The 18164-nt window shown below is 38.7% G+C and overlaps 1 protein-coding gene across 1 annotated transcript in view; it reads left to right on the forward strand.

Annotated features, from left to right (window-relative positions):
• The window catches only part of LOC121521345 (dihydropyrimidinase-related protein 5-like), a 31161-nt gene extending 13739 nt beyond the window's left edge, over window positions 1-17422 (forward strand). The window contains exons 2-14 of the mRNA XM_041805283.1: window positions 504-618; window positions 1826-1975; window positions 9685-9843; window positions 11452-11631; window positions 11837-11905; window positions 12190-12234; window positions 12321-12396; window positions 12482-12638; window positions 12730-12871; window positions 13248-13390; window positions 13475-13682; window positions 15080-15263; window positions 15343-17422. Coding sequence (XP_041661217.1) covers window positions 520-618; window positions 1826-1975; window positions 9685-9843; window positions 11452-11631; window positions 11837-11905; window positions 12190-12234; window positions 12321-12396; window positions 12482-12638; window positions 12730-12871; window positions 13248-13390; window positions 13475-13682; window positions 15080-15263; window positions 15343-15428 — 1698 coding nt within the window. The 5' untranslated portion in view covers window positions 504-519 and the 3' untranslated portion in view covers window positions 15429-17422. The remainder of the gene's footprint in view (window positions 1-503; window positions 619-1825; window positions 1976-9684; window positions 9844-11451; window positions 11632-11836; window positions 11906-12189; window positions 12235-12320; window positions 12397-12481; window positions 12639-12729; window positions 12872-13247; window positions 13391-13474; window positions 13683-15079; window positions 15264-15342) is intronic.
• Window positions 17423-18164: the final 742 nt, after the last annotated feature.

Genomic DNA, 18164 nt, shown 5'->3' on the forward strand with positions numbered 1-18164 from the left:
TGTTCAGGAAATTCTGGGACAGAATTGTACCCATCTGTTTTATGAGTCGACTTTTGCTTAGTTCTGTCCATGCTGGTTTTAACAAAGGCTTGTAAACACATTCATAATGTAGGGTCACATTCTAGGCTTTCTACTTTGTTTTCTGATGCACTACATGAAACACTTAAAGTGTTGTAGACATTAAAGCATTCATTCTTTGCCTTTACAAGGTAAGGGTAGTGAAAAGATACTTAAGCAAACCAAAGATGCAAGGCCATGTTTGAAGAACTTTCCTGTGTCAGAGTTTGGTTTTCTTTTGACATAAAAAAATGGATATGTAACTGTTTTGTGATTCTTTTCAAGTTGATAATGACCTATCATTGATATGTCTATACTGACAAAACATGTTTTATGCTAAGGTTATTTCACTACATATTTGCATGGACCCCTTTTTTGTACCTGTCATATCACCACTTTCTACAGTGCCTGTGTTTATGTATACATTTCTCTATCATAACTTGTAGGACAGTGTCAGCCAACATGGGGTCGATGCGTATCCTCATCAAGGGAGGGAAGGTGGTCAACGATGACTTCACCCAGGAGGCAGATGTCTACATTGAGAATGGAATCATTCAACAGGTACATTCATTCATTTCTTGCTATATCTTCCTCCATATTTCACATACACCTATTAGTTCTCAGTGCTGTGTATCCCCAGCTGTTAAAGTGGCTCATTTCACAATGGCACATTATGAAAAGAATTAAACTCTCAGTAAACAAAGTGGCTCTCAATGATGATAGTGAATGCTATAATTAGCTCAGTGGCTGTTGTCATGGAAATAAGCAGCGGTTTAAATGATGAGGGTATGCTTGAGTAAGAAACCTGTAAAGCTGAACTATTTTTTTACTGAAACAATCAAATCTTACATGCATATTCAGTGTTATGGTAACAGTATTTGGTAGAACTTAATGTAGATAGATGAATATACTGTTAACAAATGATGGTATGTTCATTTTCATTAAATGGTTCCTTGGAATTGATGATACTAAAGCTTACATAAAAAGCTTAGGGGGGTTTAAAGAATGATTTTCCATGCTTTGACAAACAGCCCTCATTCTGTTAAATGGGAATGTTTGGGGGCAAGTATAATGCTACAGATAAGAATGGGAATGTTTATATATATTTCCCATCATTATGCTAACTGTCAAGGCATTTTGTGGGCTTGAATGCAAAACACATTAGGATATACAGTATATAAGAATAATGCATGTGGCAAAGGGAAATAATACCTCAAAGAAACTTAAGAATGTGTCATCTCTTTCTGCTCCAAAAGACTTAGATGCAGTAACCTTGATGTGTTCACACTGTCTTTGTTAACATAGTAAACAACATACTTTTTAAGCATGTCTTTTTAAAGCTGAAATAAGCAACTTTATAGTCTTCAGCACTGCAGAGATGTTTCCAGGGTAAAACCAACACCAACACTTTGTGTTGTTAATTAGTGCCTTATGTAAAGTAAAAATAAGACAAACGGAATGTAATTAGTGTTGTAAGTTTTTGACCACATTTATACAAGGAAAAAACACCTAAAGTGCGCTTAATGCTTGAATATTAAAAAAGTAATAACAGTAAATCCTATGGAGTATATTAAAGTATGTGTATGTTTTATTTCTCTAAATTTCTAACCTCTTGCTATTATCAAATTTTCTTTCCAATTTGAAAGAACTGAAAACACTGTCTTAACCCTGGAACTGTAAGAAGTCCTCTTTATATCTCTTTCCATGATACATGGACTAAAATTCCTACTAAGATGAATCATTTGTTTGTTTGTGTTCTCTCTGGCAGGTTGGAAAAGAGCTGATGATCCCAGGTGGAGCCAAGGTGATCGACGCCTCCGGAAAGCTGGTATTACCGGGCGGAATAGACACAAGTGTGCATCTGCAGCAGTCTTTCATGAACGCCACCATTCAGGATGACTTCTACAGTGGGACCAAGGTACTTACACACCATCTCTCATAGGGATGTGTTATGACGAGGCTCGTCAGCATGCCTGTGATTTAACACATTTAGCACCTAAAGACAACTGTCATACACAAACATACTTTCTTCCTTTCTCACTCTCTGTGTTGTCTAGGTTTAAATCTTTGCTATGCTCTCAGCTTCAGATGCTCATCAGGACTAATGACCACATGTGTTCTCACTCCACTCCGATAGAAAGCAAACACACACAGCTGTCATAAGTTTCTTGTTGAAGGCAATCTCCTCCTTTTCCACACAGCTGTTCAGACATCATTTGTATTGGGTTTATTGGGTCTTTTCTAGCAAATGCTCTGCATGTTTTCTCCTGACCCCCTGAGACTTAAAGCAGAGAGGATGATTTAATAATTAGGAGACTTAAAAATTCAAAAGAGGGTGTGTAGTTGTCGCCTGCAGTGGGAGGTGTTGGTGAATTTTATGTTCTGTTTGTTGATGTTGTCTGACATAAATTTATCACTTGGGGGTTTAAGTCAAAGGCGTCAACAACAGGGTGTACGAAGGCATGTCAGCCACTATACAGAATGTAGTCTGAGAGCAAAGATTAGACAAATCTAATACCTATTATATAGCTCTGTCAAATAAGAGTAAATGAAGGTCCAGTGTTTGCTCTTTTGGGTTATGCTGGTCCAATCAAGTAGAACAATTCTTCAAATTTTAGAAAATCCTAATTTCTCTACTGGGTCCCGAAAGCTTACTTTAATTGGAAGGGATAAAGCATGACTGAAGGGTGCGTGGACTGTATTTTTTCGTTCCATCATTCTATCATCTTGAGATTTGTAAAGACTAAGTAGGGCAATTATTTTCCAAAACTTCAACTCCAGGAATGTGTTGGTATTGATAATCTACACTAAATATGTTTGTTTCAGTGTAGTTGTGAACCACATGTATGAAGATGTGAGATTGTAGAAATATATTCGTACATTACCCAGGTGTATGTACAGTGATAGAAGATATGAAGAAAAACTCCTGCAATACTGCATAATGAAACTAGAAAATTTTACCAGATACATGCATTTTTCAATACAGATATAAAAAAAATAGAAATCATTCCTCCTTTGGACACTTTTTGGTCTGATGTGTGAAGTACTGGAGTATTTCTCCTTCTAAGAAATAATGCTACACGTGAACCACATTTGGTTGAGCTAGGAGGTGAAAACAGAGCAGTCAGTCAGAGATATGGTAAAACAGCGCATTTACTGTTTAGCTTTACAAAACAGTTGTATGTTTCACTTATGTTTTTACATGCATGTACCATTTCTGACCCTTTTTAAATGCCCGGCTTATCAGCATGGTGAAAGTGAAGAACAAGTCCTAGTAAACCTAATAGAACTTGATCAGTCACATATTTGAATGCAGCTCAGCTGTTAAGTAATCATTTAACATACTAAATCTCAGAAACCAAGCAGTCTTAAATTGTAGTTTTCTGTGGTCTGTCCATTAGTCTTTCTAGTGTCCTCTGCTTTACCCTAGGCTACCCTGGTAGAATTGGGCATCTCTTAATCAAAAGGTTGGCTGTGTAGTCTCCATCTCCAGCAGTCCTCATGCTAAAGTGTCCTGGAAAGACACTGTGCCCTAATCTGCTCATAGGGGCATAGCCAGTAGCCAACATGAATGCATAGGAATGGGATTAGTTGGTCCTGAAAGGCACTTTCTCTAGCATCCTCTTTGTACATGAATGAATGGTGACATGGCATGTAGAAAATAAGTGTTGTATGGTCAGATGACTAGAAAAGTGCTACCTAAGTTAAGTATATTTACCTCTTGCTCTTTGAGTGGAGAAACGGAATGTTTGAAGGTTGCATTCTTACTACCAGAGTGATCTAGTATTTACTATAAATGATCACAACTGCTGGGACATTAAAGCTCTGTATCTGGGTAAAATTAAGTCTGAGGCTGATTAAAATGCCAGCTGAGGAGGGGTGAGAGGAATTCCAGGGGGGTGGGTTTGAATCGTCTGTATGCCAGCTTTTACAACCCCCCCCCCAAACGCCAACCCCTACCCACTGACCCTGCTACCATGGCAACTAACCCCCGCTCTTAGTGTGGAAATCCGGGGGATGCATATGTGTGTGGGATGGTGACGGTGTTACCTCGGCAACAGCTCATGTGAAATGGTGATGAACCCCAAAACTATTTCCCTCCCTATCCTCGTCCCTCCCCTCCATCGCTTTGCAGCACTCTCCTCTGTCTCACACTTTGCTTCTTTCCTCCTCTCTGCCCTCCCTGCTGTGTCCTCTGCTTCACCCCCTTTTTCTCAACCCCCCCCCCATTTAGAGCAGATTCACACTGACCTATAGTAGCAGGGTGCTTCTATATATGTAATTGGTTGACCAGTTTAAACTTGAATGCACGTAGAAGCTTCTTTAAATGTATTTTTGTCTTGTTTTTTGGCTGTGGTGTGTGTTTGTACATCACATAAATAGATCTTACACTCAAACCCGGAATTTGTCCTCAGGAAAGAAATGCAATATTGATTTCAATTTAAGGATACAATGTAATATCTGCATGCTTATGGAGAGTTGTGTACTTTCTTATACACATCTAAAAACACTGACTTTACACTACTCAAGAAATCTGAATTTGAGCTAATTTTCCAAAAGAATTGTTAATGGTATTGTGCCTCATTCACCAGCATCGTGAAATCCTGCTCTTGTTCGTCAGTGAAGTCCCTAAATTAAACTAGATGACCCTGTTTTTAAGCCACAGATTTGTTCACGCCTGTGTTCTTAATCCAGTTAATGCCATGTAAGTCGGAAGCTCGTGCCAGTTTCCCCAGTTTTTGACTGTATGTAAAGATGGAGCAAGAATTGACTACTAAGTGTGTTTATACTCTCATACATTCACAATACTTTTACATACATGTTCATACACCACTGATGCAGCAGTGGTTATAGGAGCTGGGGATTGACCCCCCCCAACTTCCAGTTAAGAAACAACTGACTCTACTACAGCCACCTCGAGAGAAGAGTCTCCGCCTCCTCCTACTGTACAGAAGTGAAGCCAAAATACCACTTATCAGGTGCTGATAATTTGCTCCGCATGCATGAATTGTGCTGACACTGACATAACTTTAACATTTGCCCTTTCTGCTAACAAGGGATGAAATAGTTACCAGTTTGAATGAAAACCACATTTAGAATCATTTTCTACATTTTTCAACAAAGGTAAAAGCTCAGTGAAGCTTAGCAGCTTTTTCAGCTTCAAAGGTGTGCTAGACAGATTGCTAGACAGATTATGGTAGTGTATGTGCAGACTAGAGTATTAGCCACTGCTGACACCACTCTACTTTATGCTCTCATTATATTATATTTTTTAAAACTGCATTTAAAATATAGTAAACAGTACACCAAATACATTACACTGTACTTACACTGACATCTGTGGTTCCCATGAATATCAAATCCTTTAATAAATCCTTCAGAATATAATTTTAGATTCCCTGCACTGGATCACATCAGATTAACACAGCAAACTTAAAATACGATCAGACCAGCTCCGTATTTCTCAGCATGAAGAGGGAAAAGGGGAAGAGTGGGGTGACGTGGAGGAGGTAAAGGTAGATGAAAGGAGCTGAGGTGTTCACCTGTAATGTGGAGTGTGAGAGGAGCTGATAGAGGCTGATCAGAGTGCTGCAGTGGTAATCTGTCTGACACTGATAGCCTCTTGTGGAGTCCAGCAGCAGAGCTCCTCTCATCCTCTCACATCAGTCATGTCTCACTCACACTAAGTGTCCCCCAACTGCCTCTCTTCCCCTTCTACCCTTCTCTGTCACACCTATGGTAAATATTGTTTTTCTATTGTTCGATTGTTTTTATCTGTTTTCTGTTTGCCAAGGGATTCCCTTTGACAAATCAATTGATTATCATTCTGATGTTGTCTCTTCTTGTCTAGTTTTTGTTTTTGTTTTGTTTTTGGTTTTTTTTGCTTGTGTTTTTGCTCTGGAATGTGCATTGCTTTGTATAAAAGTGTCTGCTTAATGACATTGTAACATCGTAACATCATACTAGATTGCATAATGGGAGCATAGATCCAAGCTAATGGTCATTTTCCTGCAAAATTAACATCCTGAATACTTAATTAATAGATAAAGCTGTAATGGACAGAAAAATTTAAATACCCCCATATTAGGGATTTATATGTTTTGAAGTTATTTATTAATTTGCAGCTCCCTGATTATGAAGCTGAATAAAATACCAAGAATCATTGAGTACACTGCTTTTACATGTTTGTTGTCTCCTATTAAACAGTGCAGTACTGTAAGATTAAGAAAGGAAGGATCCCAAGTGAGATAACTGATAGATTTTAAACCCTTTTGCTGAAAAAAATTATCAATTGTTAATGTAGTAGCAGGTGTTATTGCATGTTATTTATGTTTCTGAAGGCCCTTTCCCAGTCAAAACTAATGTCCCCAGAAGTTTGTATTTTTAATGAAATAAAACAGAGTGAGAGCTTGATTTAAAATTTTTAAGGAACTGAATTTGGCCAGGGAATCCTTCAAAGAAGCTTAAGTCGTAGCATGCTGTTTCCTGATGCCCGCACCAACACATACCGACAGATGTACATTTTTACTCCCCCTTTTTATCTGTCTGTCCGTCTGTTTTACTTTCTTGTCTGAGGATTATCTTCACAGTAGGGGTTTGGGGTACAGTGCGGGATTCATGTCAAAGCACTCTTTGGGGGTTTATGTGTCACCATGTACTTTTGATGTGCTGTCAATGATCAGTGATAGTTCTAAAAACCTAAGAATGGGGGAGCAATAATGTTTGGGTTTGCTGTGGCTTCAAGAGAGATTAAAAGTATAAAGCTGATGTAATGGTGTAATGTGTTGTTGCTACATTACCACCCATTTTAAAATACAGAAACAGCAAGATGTTTGATATCCATCTCATCTCAAACCTGCAACTTTGTGTTTTTTTTTTTAACTTTTTTGAAAAATCTTCTTTACCTAACCAATATATAAAATTCCAAATTCCATGAATGTATTGTTTTTTGCAGAAATGTTGTCTGATTTGTCTTATAGCCATTTGGATATTTACAAGACATAGAAACTAAATTCTTTAGATGGAAAGGAATGCAAATGCAGCAAGCTGCAAGTAACAGGTATTGGCCCTCAAAGTCATTAAAATTCATTGTCTGTGTTGGGCACAAATCTAGATCTCGGTTGAAATGATAAATGTCTGATAAGTTGAAACTTTTTTTGCTTGCTTTACTGTGTCTGCCTTTGCTTGTATCTACCTTTGTCACAATTAAAAGACAAACCTAATGGTTCCTATAAATAAAACAAGAAATATCACCATATCTTTTCCCCCCTAAAACTCAACAACGTTCTACTATTCCACCCACAAACCTGCAGTGATGTATTTTGTTGATAGGTTTTAAAGAAAAAATAATGTAGGTTTAGAGGGTAAATGTTCTATTAATGTTTGAGGTTTCTGAGATTTTCATTCTGCAGTCTTGGTGATTCTGGTTACCTCATGGTTTCAGCTTTGGCTACTATTCTGCTTGGCAACACCAGTTTCAAACAGTTTCATCAGAACAAACCAGACCCATTCTCTATCCTCCATGTTAACTGCCTGCTGCTGATGCTTCTTCATGGATTTCTGTTGCAGGTTTGTTATCTAGAACAGTCTAAAATTGGATGTTTATTTGATGACGATAGAGATGCAGACTCTAAAAAGAGAAAACAGGGCAGGTTGAAAGACACTTAATTCTGCAGACGGCATCTTTAATCCAGCCCTGCAGAGAACCAGTCTGCTGCTGGCCTCTAACCGTCATACTGATGAAAATCCTGTATATTCACATGGCTGGATAAGAAATGTATAACCCTATTTTCTTTCCCACTGCCATTCCTCCAAGCTTTATCTTTACTCACATAGTCTATTTTTTGTAAATTCCACTGGCTGTAAATTTCAATTAAGGCCATGTAGACAGACAGCGCAAATCCCACAATCCCCAGCTGTCTCCATGTCTTGTGACACGCACACATATGCACACCGACAGTGATCAATGACACTACACATGCTTAATGCACATGCACACACATATGCAGGAACGTGTGATGCTGACGCTGCAGATGAGTTGGACTGGTTTCTATGGTAATATAAGGTGAGGCCACTGGTTGGCTGGCGGAAGTGTCATTTAAAAAGAGATGACCCCACCCCTGTCTGCAACATGTCTGCAGGAATAACTCCTCACTGGCACAAAGATGAGAGCCATATCTGAATTCAGTAACAACATACCCAGGCTGTTTTGTGGAATTCATGGGTTGTAAGTGCAGTTAGTGAACACCTGTTTTGAGTTTTACTTGGTGCGATTGGATTTAGAATGAATCGAAGCAAGTCTTTGCACAGATATCACATCATTCATGTTTCTATCTAGCTGTGTTCATTTCCTGTTTCATCAGTGCTTATTGCCTGTTTTCCCATCACGGCTCAGTCCAATATCCCTGTAAGACTCTGTCAGAAGATATTGAATGAGTGACTGTGGATGAAGAGAGGAAGATGAGGATGGGGAGGGTGTGGACACGCGACAGGCATGGCTGAGCAGTATCTGTTGTCATGGCTACACAAAAAGTGCATTACACTACAGTCAACTGAGACAAGTCATCACTGAACCACTCCCTTCAACTCATCAGCTTTTTAGGCTGTTCTCACTCCAACATCATTCTTATCTTTTGATTTTACTTATACCTATTCTTTGTTTGCTGCTTGTTTTTTCTTTTCTGAATTTGCAGCTTTGAAAAATGAGTGCAGGATCAAGAAATATAAAGTTTATTTTAGTTTCTTGTAAGATAAGGTTTTGTGTAGGTATCTAATGTGTGTGTCAGTCTTTTGGTAATAACAATTATATTAAGAATTCAGTCTTCCTTCAACATTATAAATTAATTCAATTTCATAAACAGAAACAGACTTTTGATACTTTTTGATACCACTTGGTTTTGAACAACAGAACCACTGTTATTTCAGTGATCTATACCATTGAAGAGCATCACAGCTTTTGAAAATTATATTTTCAGTAAGTTTTATAACCCAAAGCTGCCATGAAAGAAAAAGAGGCAGCACTGTCTAAAATGCACAATTTGTTATCGGCAGAAAATTTGTCAATATATTTGTTCAGTTAAGACTGTGTGCATGGTTAATTGAAGGAGTATTTATTCCTATTATTGTGTGCCCATAACTTGCAATGGTACCGAATCAGAATCTGACTATCAAAGTATCGGAATCTAATGTTGTGATAAACCTAGACCATTTATTTTGAGAATTGCATAAATTAAAGGAAAAAATATGAAATCACATTTTGAAACTGCCTTAAGTTATTTTTAACCTCTGAACCTTTACAATGAGAGAGGCCAAACATCAGAAAGAAAACAAATGGTAAAAGCCTAAAGATTATCCTCTTATCCTAATTTTTCTTGACATTTGCTGTTCACTATCTCAGTTGTTTTGTATGTTTGTACTTTTAGCAGCCAGTATAATGATGATGGGACAGTTCATTAGAAGGACTGTCACCTATTATCACCCACACAAACAGTGTCTATGTTTTGTACAGTGGATTCATTGTTCTCTGTTCTAATCAATCTGTTGTGTTTCTTCCTCTGCCTCCCATGGCCCCCTTCCTTCCCTTCCTCCCTCCTTCCTCCCCCTCCTGTCTCACCTCTCCTCACCCAGGCGGCTCTGATGGGTGGCACCACCATGGTGATGGGTCTGGTCCTGCCTGAGCAACACTGCTCCCTTGTGGACGCCTATGAGAAGTGCAGGGCTCTGGCAGATGCCAAGGCATGTTGCGACTATGGCATTCATGTTGGAGTGACTTGGTGGGGGCCAAAGGTAAGAGCCAAAGAGTGGTCATGGGGTCAGCATGTGAGATCTCCCAGAGACAGTGAACAGCATGGAAACACTTCCAATTATATCTTAAACTAACAGATGTCTGTCTTTGCTGCCTTGCTCCTTAAGCTTTCATCTTTCCTGAATGAATAATAAAGCAGCCAGACCATTTTTTCATTTGTGGGTGAAATGTGTATTGACCTAGATTCAACCTTACATGAAGTAGGTTAACACACATGCTCAGTGGGCACGTTAGGCAGATACTATGAGTCAACGTGGCTCATTCAGCCTCTGGCTTTAATATTTGTTCTATATCATCTGCTGGCTCCGTGCATGTGCCACATTTCATTATATGTGCTACACTGTGCAATATCTCACAGCCATTTCATACTTTTAAGACCAGGATGTCGTTGCAACTAGGGTAACTGCATCTTATATCAGTCTCACAGTTAATCCTAAATAATCTTCAGATTATTTGATAGGTAAACATCAGAAAGTAATTTTTGAAATGTCTAAATGCCAGTGCCAACTTCAAACAGTATGTGCCAAGTTTGTACATCCAGTAATTAAAACTCAAAGATACTCTCGTTTCTATGGAATCCTTGTTTTGTTAGTTGTTTGTGTTTATCCTGAAATCATTATTGTCGTGAACAATATTTTAGTGTAAAAAGTGTTCTGTTTATTGCTTTGATGGTATTTCAAACTCAACTTAGTACCCAATGTTTGCTTTGGAGTTGTAACTGCAGCTTTTGAGATATATGGAACCTACTTCATTATTTTCATATAGCAAAAGATTTTATTAACCTTTTTTTTTTCTTTGACAAGTGAAGTATCCACCTGCAAAGGCCTGACCTACTGTACATAAAGTCAGCTCTTAACTGTAACAGTCTTTTAATTAAAGAATGATAGAAGTATCAATACATTCTGTTTTCAGGAAATCAAATACACTGCACATTACTTAAAAGCTGAAAGGGAACAACATAGTTAAAATTAACTAACAAAGAGGCATCAATACAAACAGATTATCTCTTCAGCAGCGTAAAAATGAAATATAACATCGGTACAATCACTCTTTAAAAGCATGTTGAAGAATGAGTTTCTTGAGCTCTGCTTTGAATGTAGATAGGGAATTGTAGTCATAATTTCAGGAAGGCACTACAAAACAGTGCTTCCTATATACAGATGAAATACTCTCTTGTTTTATTCTTGCCTCCATCACAATCATTCTATCAAGACTATGGTATGCAGTTACCTTTTGTACTTTAATGACTTCTTATTGCAGTTTAATGGGGATATTAACTACTTTCTAAGTAAGTGAAATAGATTTCTCTTTGTGGTGAGTGCCTCTGTGGGACTGGGGAATTTACCAGTAATATCATTCTGGCTGCTCTCCAAGCTCATTTCACGCCCCATATAGCTAAAACACATACACACTTACGCATACACACGCACAGTTTGTTTAGCCTCCATGCCAACACTCACAGTGGCTTATTCTTTTCTTGTCTGCCTTTGCCAGCATAAACTTCAACTGTCTCGATTCTCAAAGTGATTCACTGCTAGACAAAACCACTTTAGACTGACCTTGACCTTTTACTTTTATCCTGTGATCAGGTGCATAATGAGATGGAGACCCTGGTGAGGGAGCATGGAGTGAACTCCTTCCAGATGTACATGACCTATAAGGATATGATGATGCTGAGGGACTCTGAGCTCTACCAGGCTCTACAGACTTGTAAGGACATCGGAGCCATCGCACGAGTTCATGCAGAGAATGGAGAGCTGGTGGCAGAGGTGCACATCCCACAAACACCAAAAACAAATGAACCTCCTTCATGGTTTCTTAACGTTAATGTACCATGAAGCTGGTTAGTAATAACTTGAGCCAGTTGTTTGGAAACAGTAAATACTTAATAGCACACTGTCTATATTTGTGTTTTTTTAATATCGGAGACATAAATGCACACTTGTTTGAATGTGTATCTGTGTGTGTTGATAGAGTGCCAAAGAGACTCTGGATTTGGGCATCAGTGGGCCAGAGGGTATCGAGATCAGTCGACCAGAGGAGGTAAATACTGATTTGTAAATATGAAGTTGCTTTAATAAAAATAAATGGAAAGCTTTTGGGATTTTCTAAGTTCTACTGATTTTGTAAAATACCTTTTGTACCTTTTCTTGTAATAAATGAAATAAAGTAGAAGTTAAAGGGTATTAAAGGTTGTTGTTTTAAGCTCCACCAGAAACATCATATTTTGTTCTTTGTATAGAAATAACAGATTAAGACCTAAATTAAGGTGTAATGTCTACTAAGTGCTTGAAATTCTGATTTTGTGTTTCTGTCTTTGTCTACAGCTTGAGTCTGAGGCTACTCACAGAGCCGTCACCATTGCCAACAGGGTAAACAAAAACAGATTTTAATATCCTGTCTTCATGCAGTAGTCAGTATATCAATGATAAGTTAAATTATGCTTTAATGTGTGCAGGCTCGCTGTCCAATCTATTTGGTGAATGTGTCCAGTATGGCTGCAGGAGACATGATAGCTGCTGCTAAGATGCAAGGTGAGAAAAGAATATGATATTTTTGAAAGTAATGGTGATACAAAGTTGATAAAGACTTGTTAGAATTTCACTTGTCTTGGTGCAGGTAAGGTGGTCCATGCAGAGACCACAGTAGCACACGCAGTGTTGAATGGGATGCAGTATTACCACCAAGACTGGGCTCATGCTGCTGGATATGTTCTCGTCCCTCCTCTGCGCCTCGACCCCAACACACCTGGATACCTCATGGGCCTGCTGGCAAAGTAGGCAAATAGTTCATGTATAATACTTGAGACAAGGGCAGACATTTGTGATTTTGTTTTGAATAAAACTATGTGTCTGTCTTGTTTCCAGTGACACTCTGAGTGTTGTGGCATCAGAGCACCGTCCATTTAGCATCAAGCAGAGAGCTTTGGGCAAAGAGGACTTCACAAAGATCCCTCATGGAGTCCCTGGAGTCCAAGACAGGATGAGTGTCATTTGGGAGAGGGGAGTGGTAAGTATTCTCCAACAAATATGTACATATACAAACCTGTTAGCAAGTTTGCTTGTATAGTTAAGCCTAAATTTAAGGGACAATAGCAAGAAAAGACCAAGTCCATTGCCTTTAGTTAACTATACAGCAGCTGAACTAGCCTCTTAGATGATAGACAATACGTCGTTGCTGGATAAAAAATCATATTTAAACATTTTTGACATGACAACCATGGAAGTGAATTGCAACATGACAGCAATATACAACTGTGGTGATAATATAATCAGCCTGAGGGTTGTCAGTTCATCTTTTGAATACATAATTAATGATTTTTGTAAGAGTATCCATTGTAGTTGTTGCATTGTCCTCATATTTGTCATTATATTAACACCTTCAGGTTACAGGAAAAATGGACGAGAACCGTTTCGTGGCAGTGACGAGCTCCAATGCTGCAAAGATTTACAACATGTACCCACGCAAGGGCCGTATCATCCCAGGAGCTGACGCTGACGTGGTGGTCTGGGACCCTGATGCAACAAGGTACACAGTTTTGCTCAAAAACATGAAGAATTGTCATGAGAATCCACTGAACTCAGGTAATAAACAGCTCCTCGGTCTGTGCAGGACGATCTCTGTTACCACCCAGGTGCAGGGTGGAGACTTCAACCTGTACGAGGGTCAGCGCTGCCATGGCGTTCCCCTGGTGACTATCAGCCGAGGACGTTTGGTGTGTGAGAACGGTGTGTTCATGTGTGCCGAGGGCTCTGGAAAGTTCTACCCACAACGCACTTTCCCTGACTACCTCTATAAGAAGATGGTGCAGAGAGAAAAGGTGAGTTTATAATCATTCATGTGTATGTCTATGTATTTAAAGGTTCTCAGTAGTAGAAAATGTCTAATTCTGCATCAGCTAACAGTGAACGTAAAGCAGAAACACTCAAATTGTGTCTTTGTTGCACTAATTGGTCATCCAGTATAAAAGATTTGTACACACCCTCTCTCTGCTTGCTGACACTGTTTCTGCTGATGCACTCTGTGAAAATCTCTACAGGGCTCTGCTCTGTTAAAGGTACATTAAATGGTTTATACCGCTTCCTTTAGGGAATCACTTTTCTATACACTCTGGAATTCTGCAGTATGTGCTTGGTATTACATCAAGTTATTTGTATATCCCAGAAAGTATGGAAAGTATCTGTATATCATGTAGTATGTTTTTAAAACTTTGTTTATCTTAGTTTGAGATTTTAAATCTACAAATTTCTTTTGTTTTTTCATAATATTTTCAGTTGTGCTCTCTGTAGTTTCATGTTTAAAGTGGCAGTTAACAACATGAACATGCTAATATGGGAAAAAAACTCCTGCCTCTCCCTCTGCTGCATCATACCATTCCTCTTATCCTTTCCCACAAAATGAGGCATCAAACACGCATGCCTACCAGTGCTACTGAAAACTGTCTGTTCGGCTTAGAGAGTGATGTCGGGTTAAACACTGACAGCCAATCAGAAGAATTAAAAGTACTAACTGGTGTGTGCCAGAAAGTTGTTGTCCTTTCAGCCCCTCCAGGGGAGAAGATAAAGTAAAAGAAAGCAAGAGAGTGCTGCTGATACATGTCACATAGAAGTCAGGTGGTTCTAGCTTGTATTGAGTGGGTGGCTGTTTTTTTTATGTGCAAACTAACCCTCAGTGGTTGTTGGAGTCAGGCTATGAGTTTTTAAAAATAAACTAAATACAAAGAGTTTAGGCACCCAAAAATGGAGATCAGACACACATCTGTTAAAAGAAGCATTTCAGTTTAAATGATTAGCGACATGCAAAGATTAAATCTATTTTACCAATATATACTTACACCTACTAACCCACTGTGGCCTCAATGCTGAGTTTTTGGGCATATGGGTAGATTAAATGAATCAGAATAAGATAGTCTGCTTCTTAAAAGAGGTACTTCCTTTGAACTCTTGAGACACTAATTTTGAACTCTAACCTACTAAATGTATTGTTATCTGTATTTGCATTTAAAGGACTATAATGATCATATATGTTACTTAAACCCCCTCTCCAGTCAAACTGATTAAGTTTGCAGCTCCAAAATGCTCATTAGAGATCAAAGTTTAGATGAACTATGGATGACTCTTGCATTAGAAATAATGTAAAATCCTTCAGTTCTGTGATTCTGTCTATGTGTCTAATGTAATTATTCTTCATCTTTTGCCCTCTCCCTATCTATATCAGACTCAGGTTTATAAAGGGGTTGCCAGGGATCCCTACTCTGGTGATGTGGCCAAAGTTGCAAATACCATGAAGAAGGAGCTTGGTTTAGGCCCCATTGATGGAGAGACACCCACTAAAGGGCTCTCTGGAGCCCGTGTGCACCAGGGGGTCAGGGACCTCCATGAGTCCTCCTTTAGCCTCTCAGGTAGGTTTAGAATAAACATTGTTGTAGTTTTGGTGATTTAAGTACAGTCAAACTCATTGAAGAAACTGTTTTCTCACAGGGTCCCAGGTTGATGACCACATCCCGAAGAGGTCCTCAGCTCGGATCCTGGCTCCCCCCGGCGGTCGCTCCAGTGGCATCTGGTAATCACCAGCGCTGGAGCTTCAACTGTCTGACCCTCTTTGTTTCGTAAAACTCAGAGCAACCAGGAAAACTGCACTGATTTTCAATCACAGGTTAAAGTTATGAAGGGAATATAAATTTGGGGACCCGTCTGTGATTGGTGAAGACATAACTGATGATCAGTGATCTGCCAAAGGGATCCAATTTGTGTCTTAATTGGAGCAACTGATCTGATTTATAACAGGAGTGTGAAGGGCTTACTATGAATTTTAAAATATTTTACCAAATTCAAGCTGATCATAGTAACATCGACAGTCTGCTCATTATCATCGCACACTAAACCAACTGTGAAAGATCAAAACCAGTACAGTTTTTGATGGTTTATCTGAAGTGATGTCAACCGAATTATTTAAAAAAGTAGAACTGGATTCAGTGAAATATCTATTAAACCCCTGTCACACACACACAACCATACAGTTAACTTTAGACACCATAGCTTTAGACTCATGAAAACGTGTGTGGATTCTGTTTGTGATTAAACACCCACTGTGCTCGGCTTCCTGCCGCACCGTGGGTTCCTCTAACAGTGTTTTTATTTCCAATGGATGAACTGTGCTGTGTGGTGATGAAATCCAACTGCTTCAAAACACTGTGTGATCTTACAGCTACACTCTTTAAATAGAGTCAGACTTTTCCATCCTTTCTATTTTCACTGCCTCGGACTGAAACAACAATCACATATCCCTGAAACGGTAGACCTTTCCAAGTGCTAGAAGACAGAAGAGAAGTCAATTTAGTTTCTTAAATGAAGGATGGAGGTAACTTGATGGAAGATGACAGCAGAGAAAACAAGAAGAGGGAAAAGGAATACTGATGATATTGAATAGTGCTTGCACTATTATAAGAAGACAACAAGAATCTATCAAGCCTGATTCTCTATGTGGTTAAATGAGCGTTTGCACAGTAAACATACAAACTTGACCCACCCTCAAGCTTCACCCTTAGTTGCTTTTCAGTCTTGATTAATAGATTAGACATGGTCTCTTGTCACCGGGCTCCTTCTCACAGGAAACAATTGACATACCCCATGATTTGACTAAATTTAATTTATATGTAATTGATTTGATTCTTTTATAAAACTTGCTGAAGTAAAACATGAGGCAAAGATGCTGTAGGGTGTGAGGCTAATTCAAATTTCTTAAAACTTGTTAAAATCATTTTAACTTGCCAGTGTTTGATGCTAGTGAGTCAGCTAACATCAGCTGTATTCCCTGAATGGAATTTCCCCGTGATGCACTGAAAAGACTAAGCCCAGGTAGAAAGTTTTTCAAACAGGAAGTAACCATTGCTATGAAAGTGGACTCTGATTGGTGGGTCAGCAAACCACAGAGCCAACAAAGGGTCATTTGTCAGAAAGCACAGTAGATAAACGCGCCACAGAGAGCCTTGAAAGTTACATTACAAATGATATACTGTTATTGTGATTCTGAGGCATATCAGTAAGTAAACTTCCTATTTGTAGGAAAATAAAGATGGGATTTTTGTTTGAGCAGAGTGTCTCCACAGAGCAGGAAGATTGAGCTGCACAGGCTGAAGAAACCCTCTGACCCTCTCACCTCCTGATGATGTCTCCATTCCTGCCTCGCAGTATTCTATTTATAACCCATCACGTCTTCTTTGTCAGTGTGCTATATATTTAGTATGTTTTGTTTTGTTTTTAGTTAAAAGAGTAAATGTGCCAATGTGATTCACCCGTGCCACACCCACACCCATGCATGAAGAGCACCACACGGAGACAAACGAGTGAAACGCCACAGGTTCACAACAACTGGTGCTGTTTTTTTACGATAACCTACGATGGCGTTATTTTATTGTTGGATGGTTTTTGTTGTTTTGAAGGCGCTGTTACTGGTCAGCTGCTGTGTTTGTAGATTCTCGTTGTGTTGGACAGTGAACCTGTTGAATCTGTGAAGTGGCTGCTTGTTTCTTACCACAAGAGTAACAGCAAAAGAATAAAGTGAGAGAAAAAGTAACATGTTGTGTCAAGATATGTTTCTTGTTGTGACAAAGAAATAATAAAAGTTACCAACTGATTGGTTGGTAACTGTACAGGTACAACTGATAAGCACAATATCATACCACAAATTCAAACAAATCTGATACTTTGCATACATACGGTCATATGGTGCTGGTTGCAGATAATGACATGAAATGTAAACAGAATAAAACTAGCTCTATTATTAAAACTAGACATAAAACCATGGTTAACCAATAATTTAGCATTACCTGTTGGTAATCAAAAGGCAATAATTAATTTGCACATTCTCATTTTTCTTAAGAGTTTGCTGATATTATAGAAAAATATTTTTGGATTTGTACACATCAACCAATTAAAACGTTTAATAAAAACTATTTTAATACACCAAAACAATCTATTAATGGCAGACTATTGCAATAATTCTAACCTCAAAATAAAACAAAGGTGGTTACATCAACAGTAAAAACATTTATAAATGTGAAAGGATGTTCATAGTTGTCCTTTGCCTGAGAAAAAAACACTTCAAGTAAATTAAAAAGAGTGAAACTAAGAAGATGAAAGAGGCACCAGAGGTCACTTTAATCACAAATCATGGGCTGCAGTAGAACTCATTTCTCCGTCATGTCTGTTCAGGGGACAGTTTCACCAAACGCAATGTAGAATACTGGCAACTGGTAAGCGCATGCGCACTCTTAACGGCTTAGTGTAGAGCTGTCTCGCGC

Source organism: Cheilinus undulatus, linkage group 14 (genome assembly GCF_018320785.1).
Source record: "Cheilinus undulatus linkage group 14, ASM1832078v1, whole genome shotgun sequence".
NCBI lineage: Eukaryota > Metazoa > Chordata > Actinopteri > Labriformes > Labridae > Cheilinus > Cheilinus undulatus.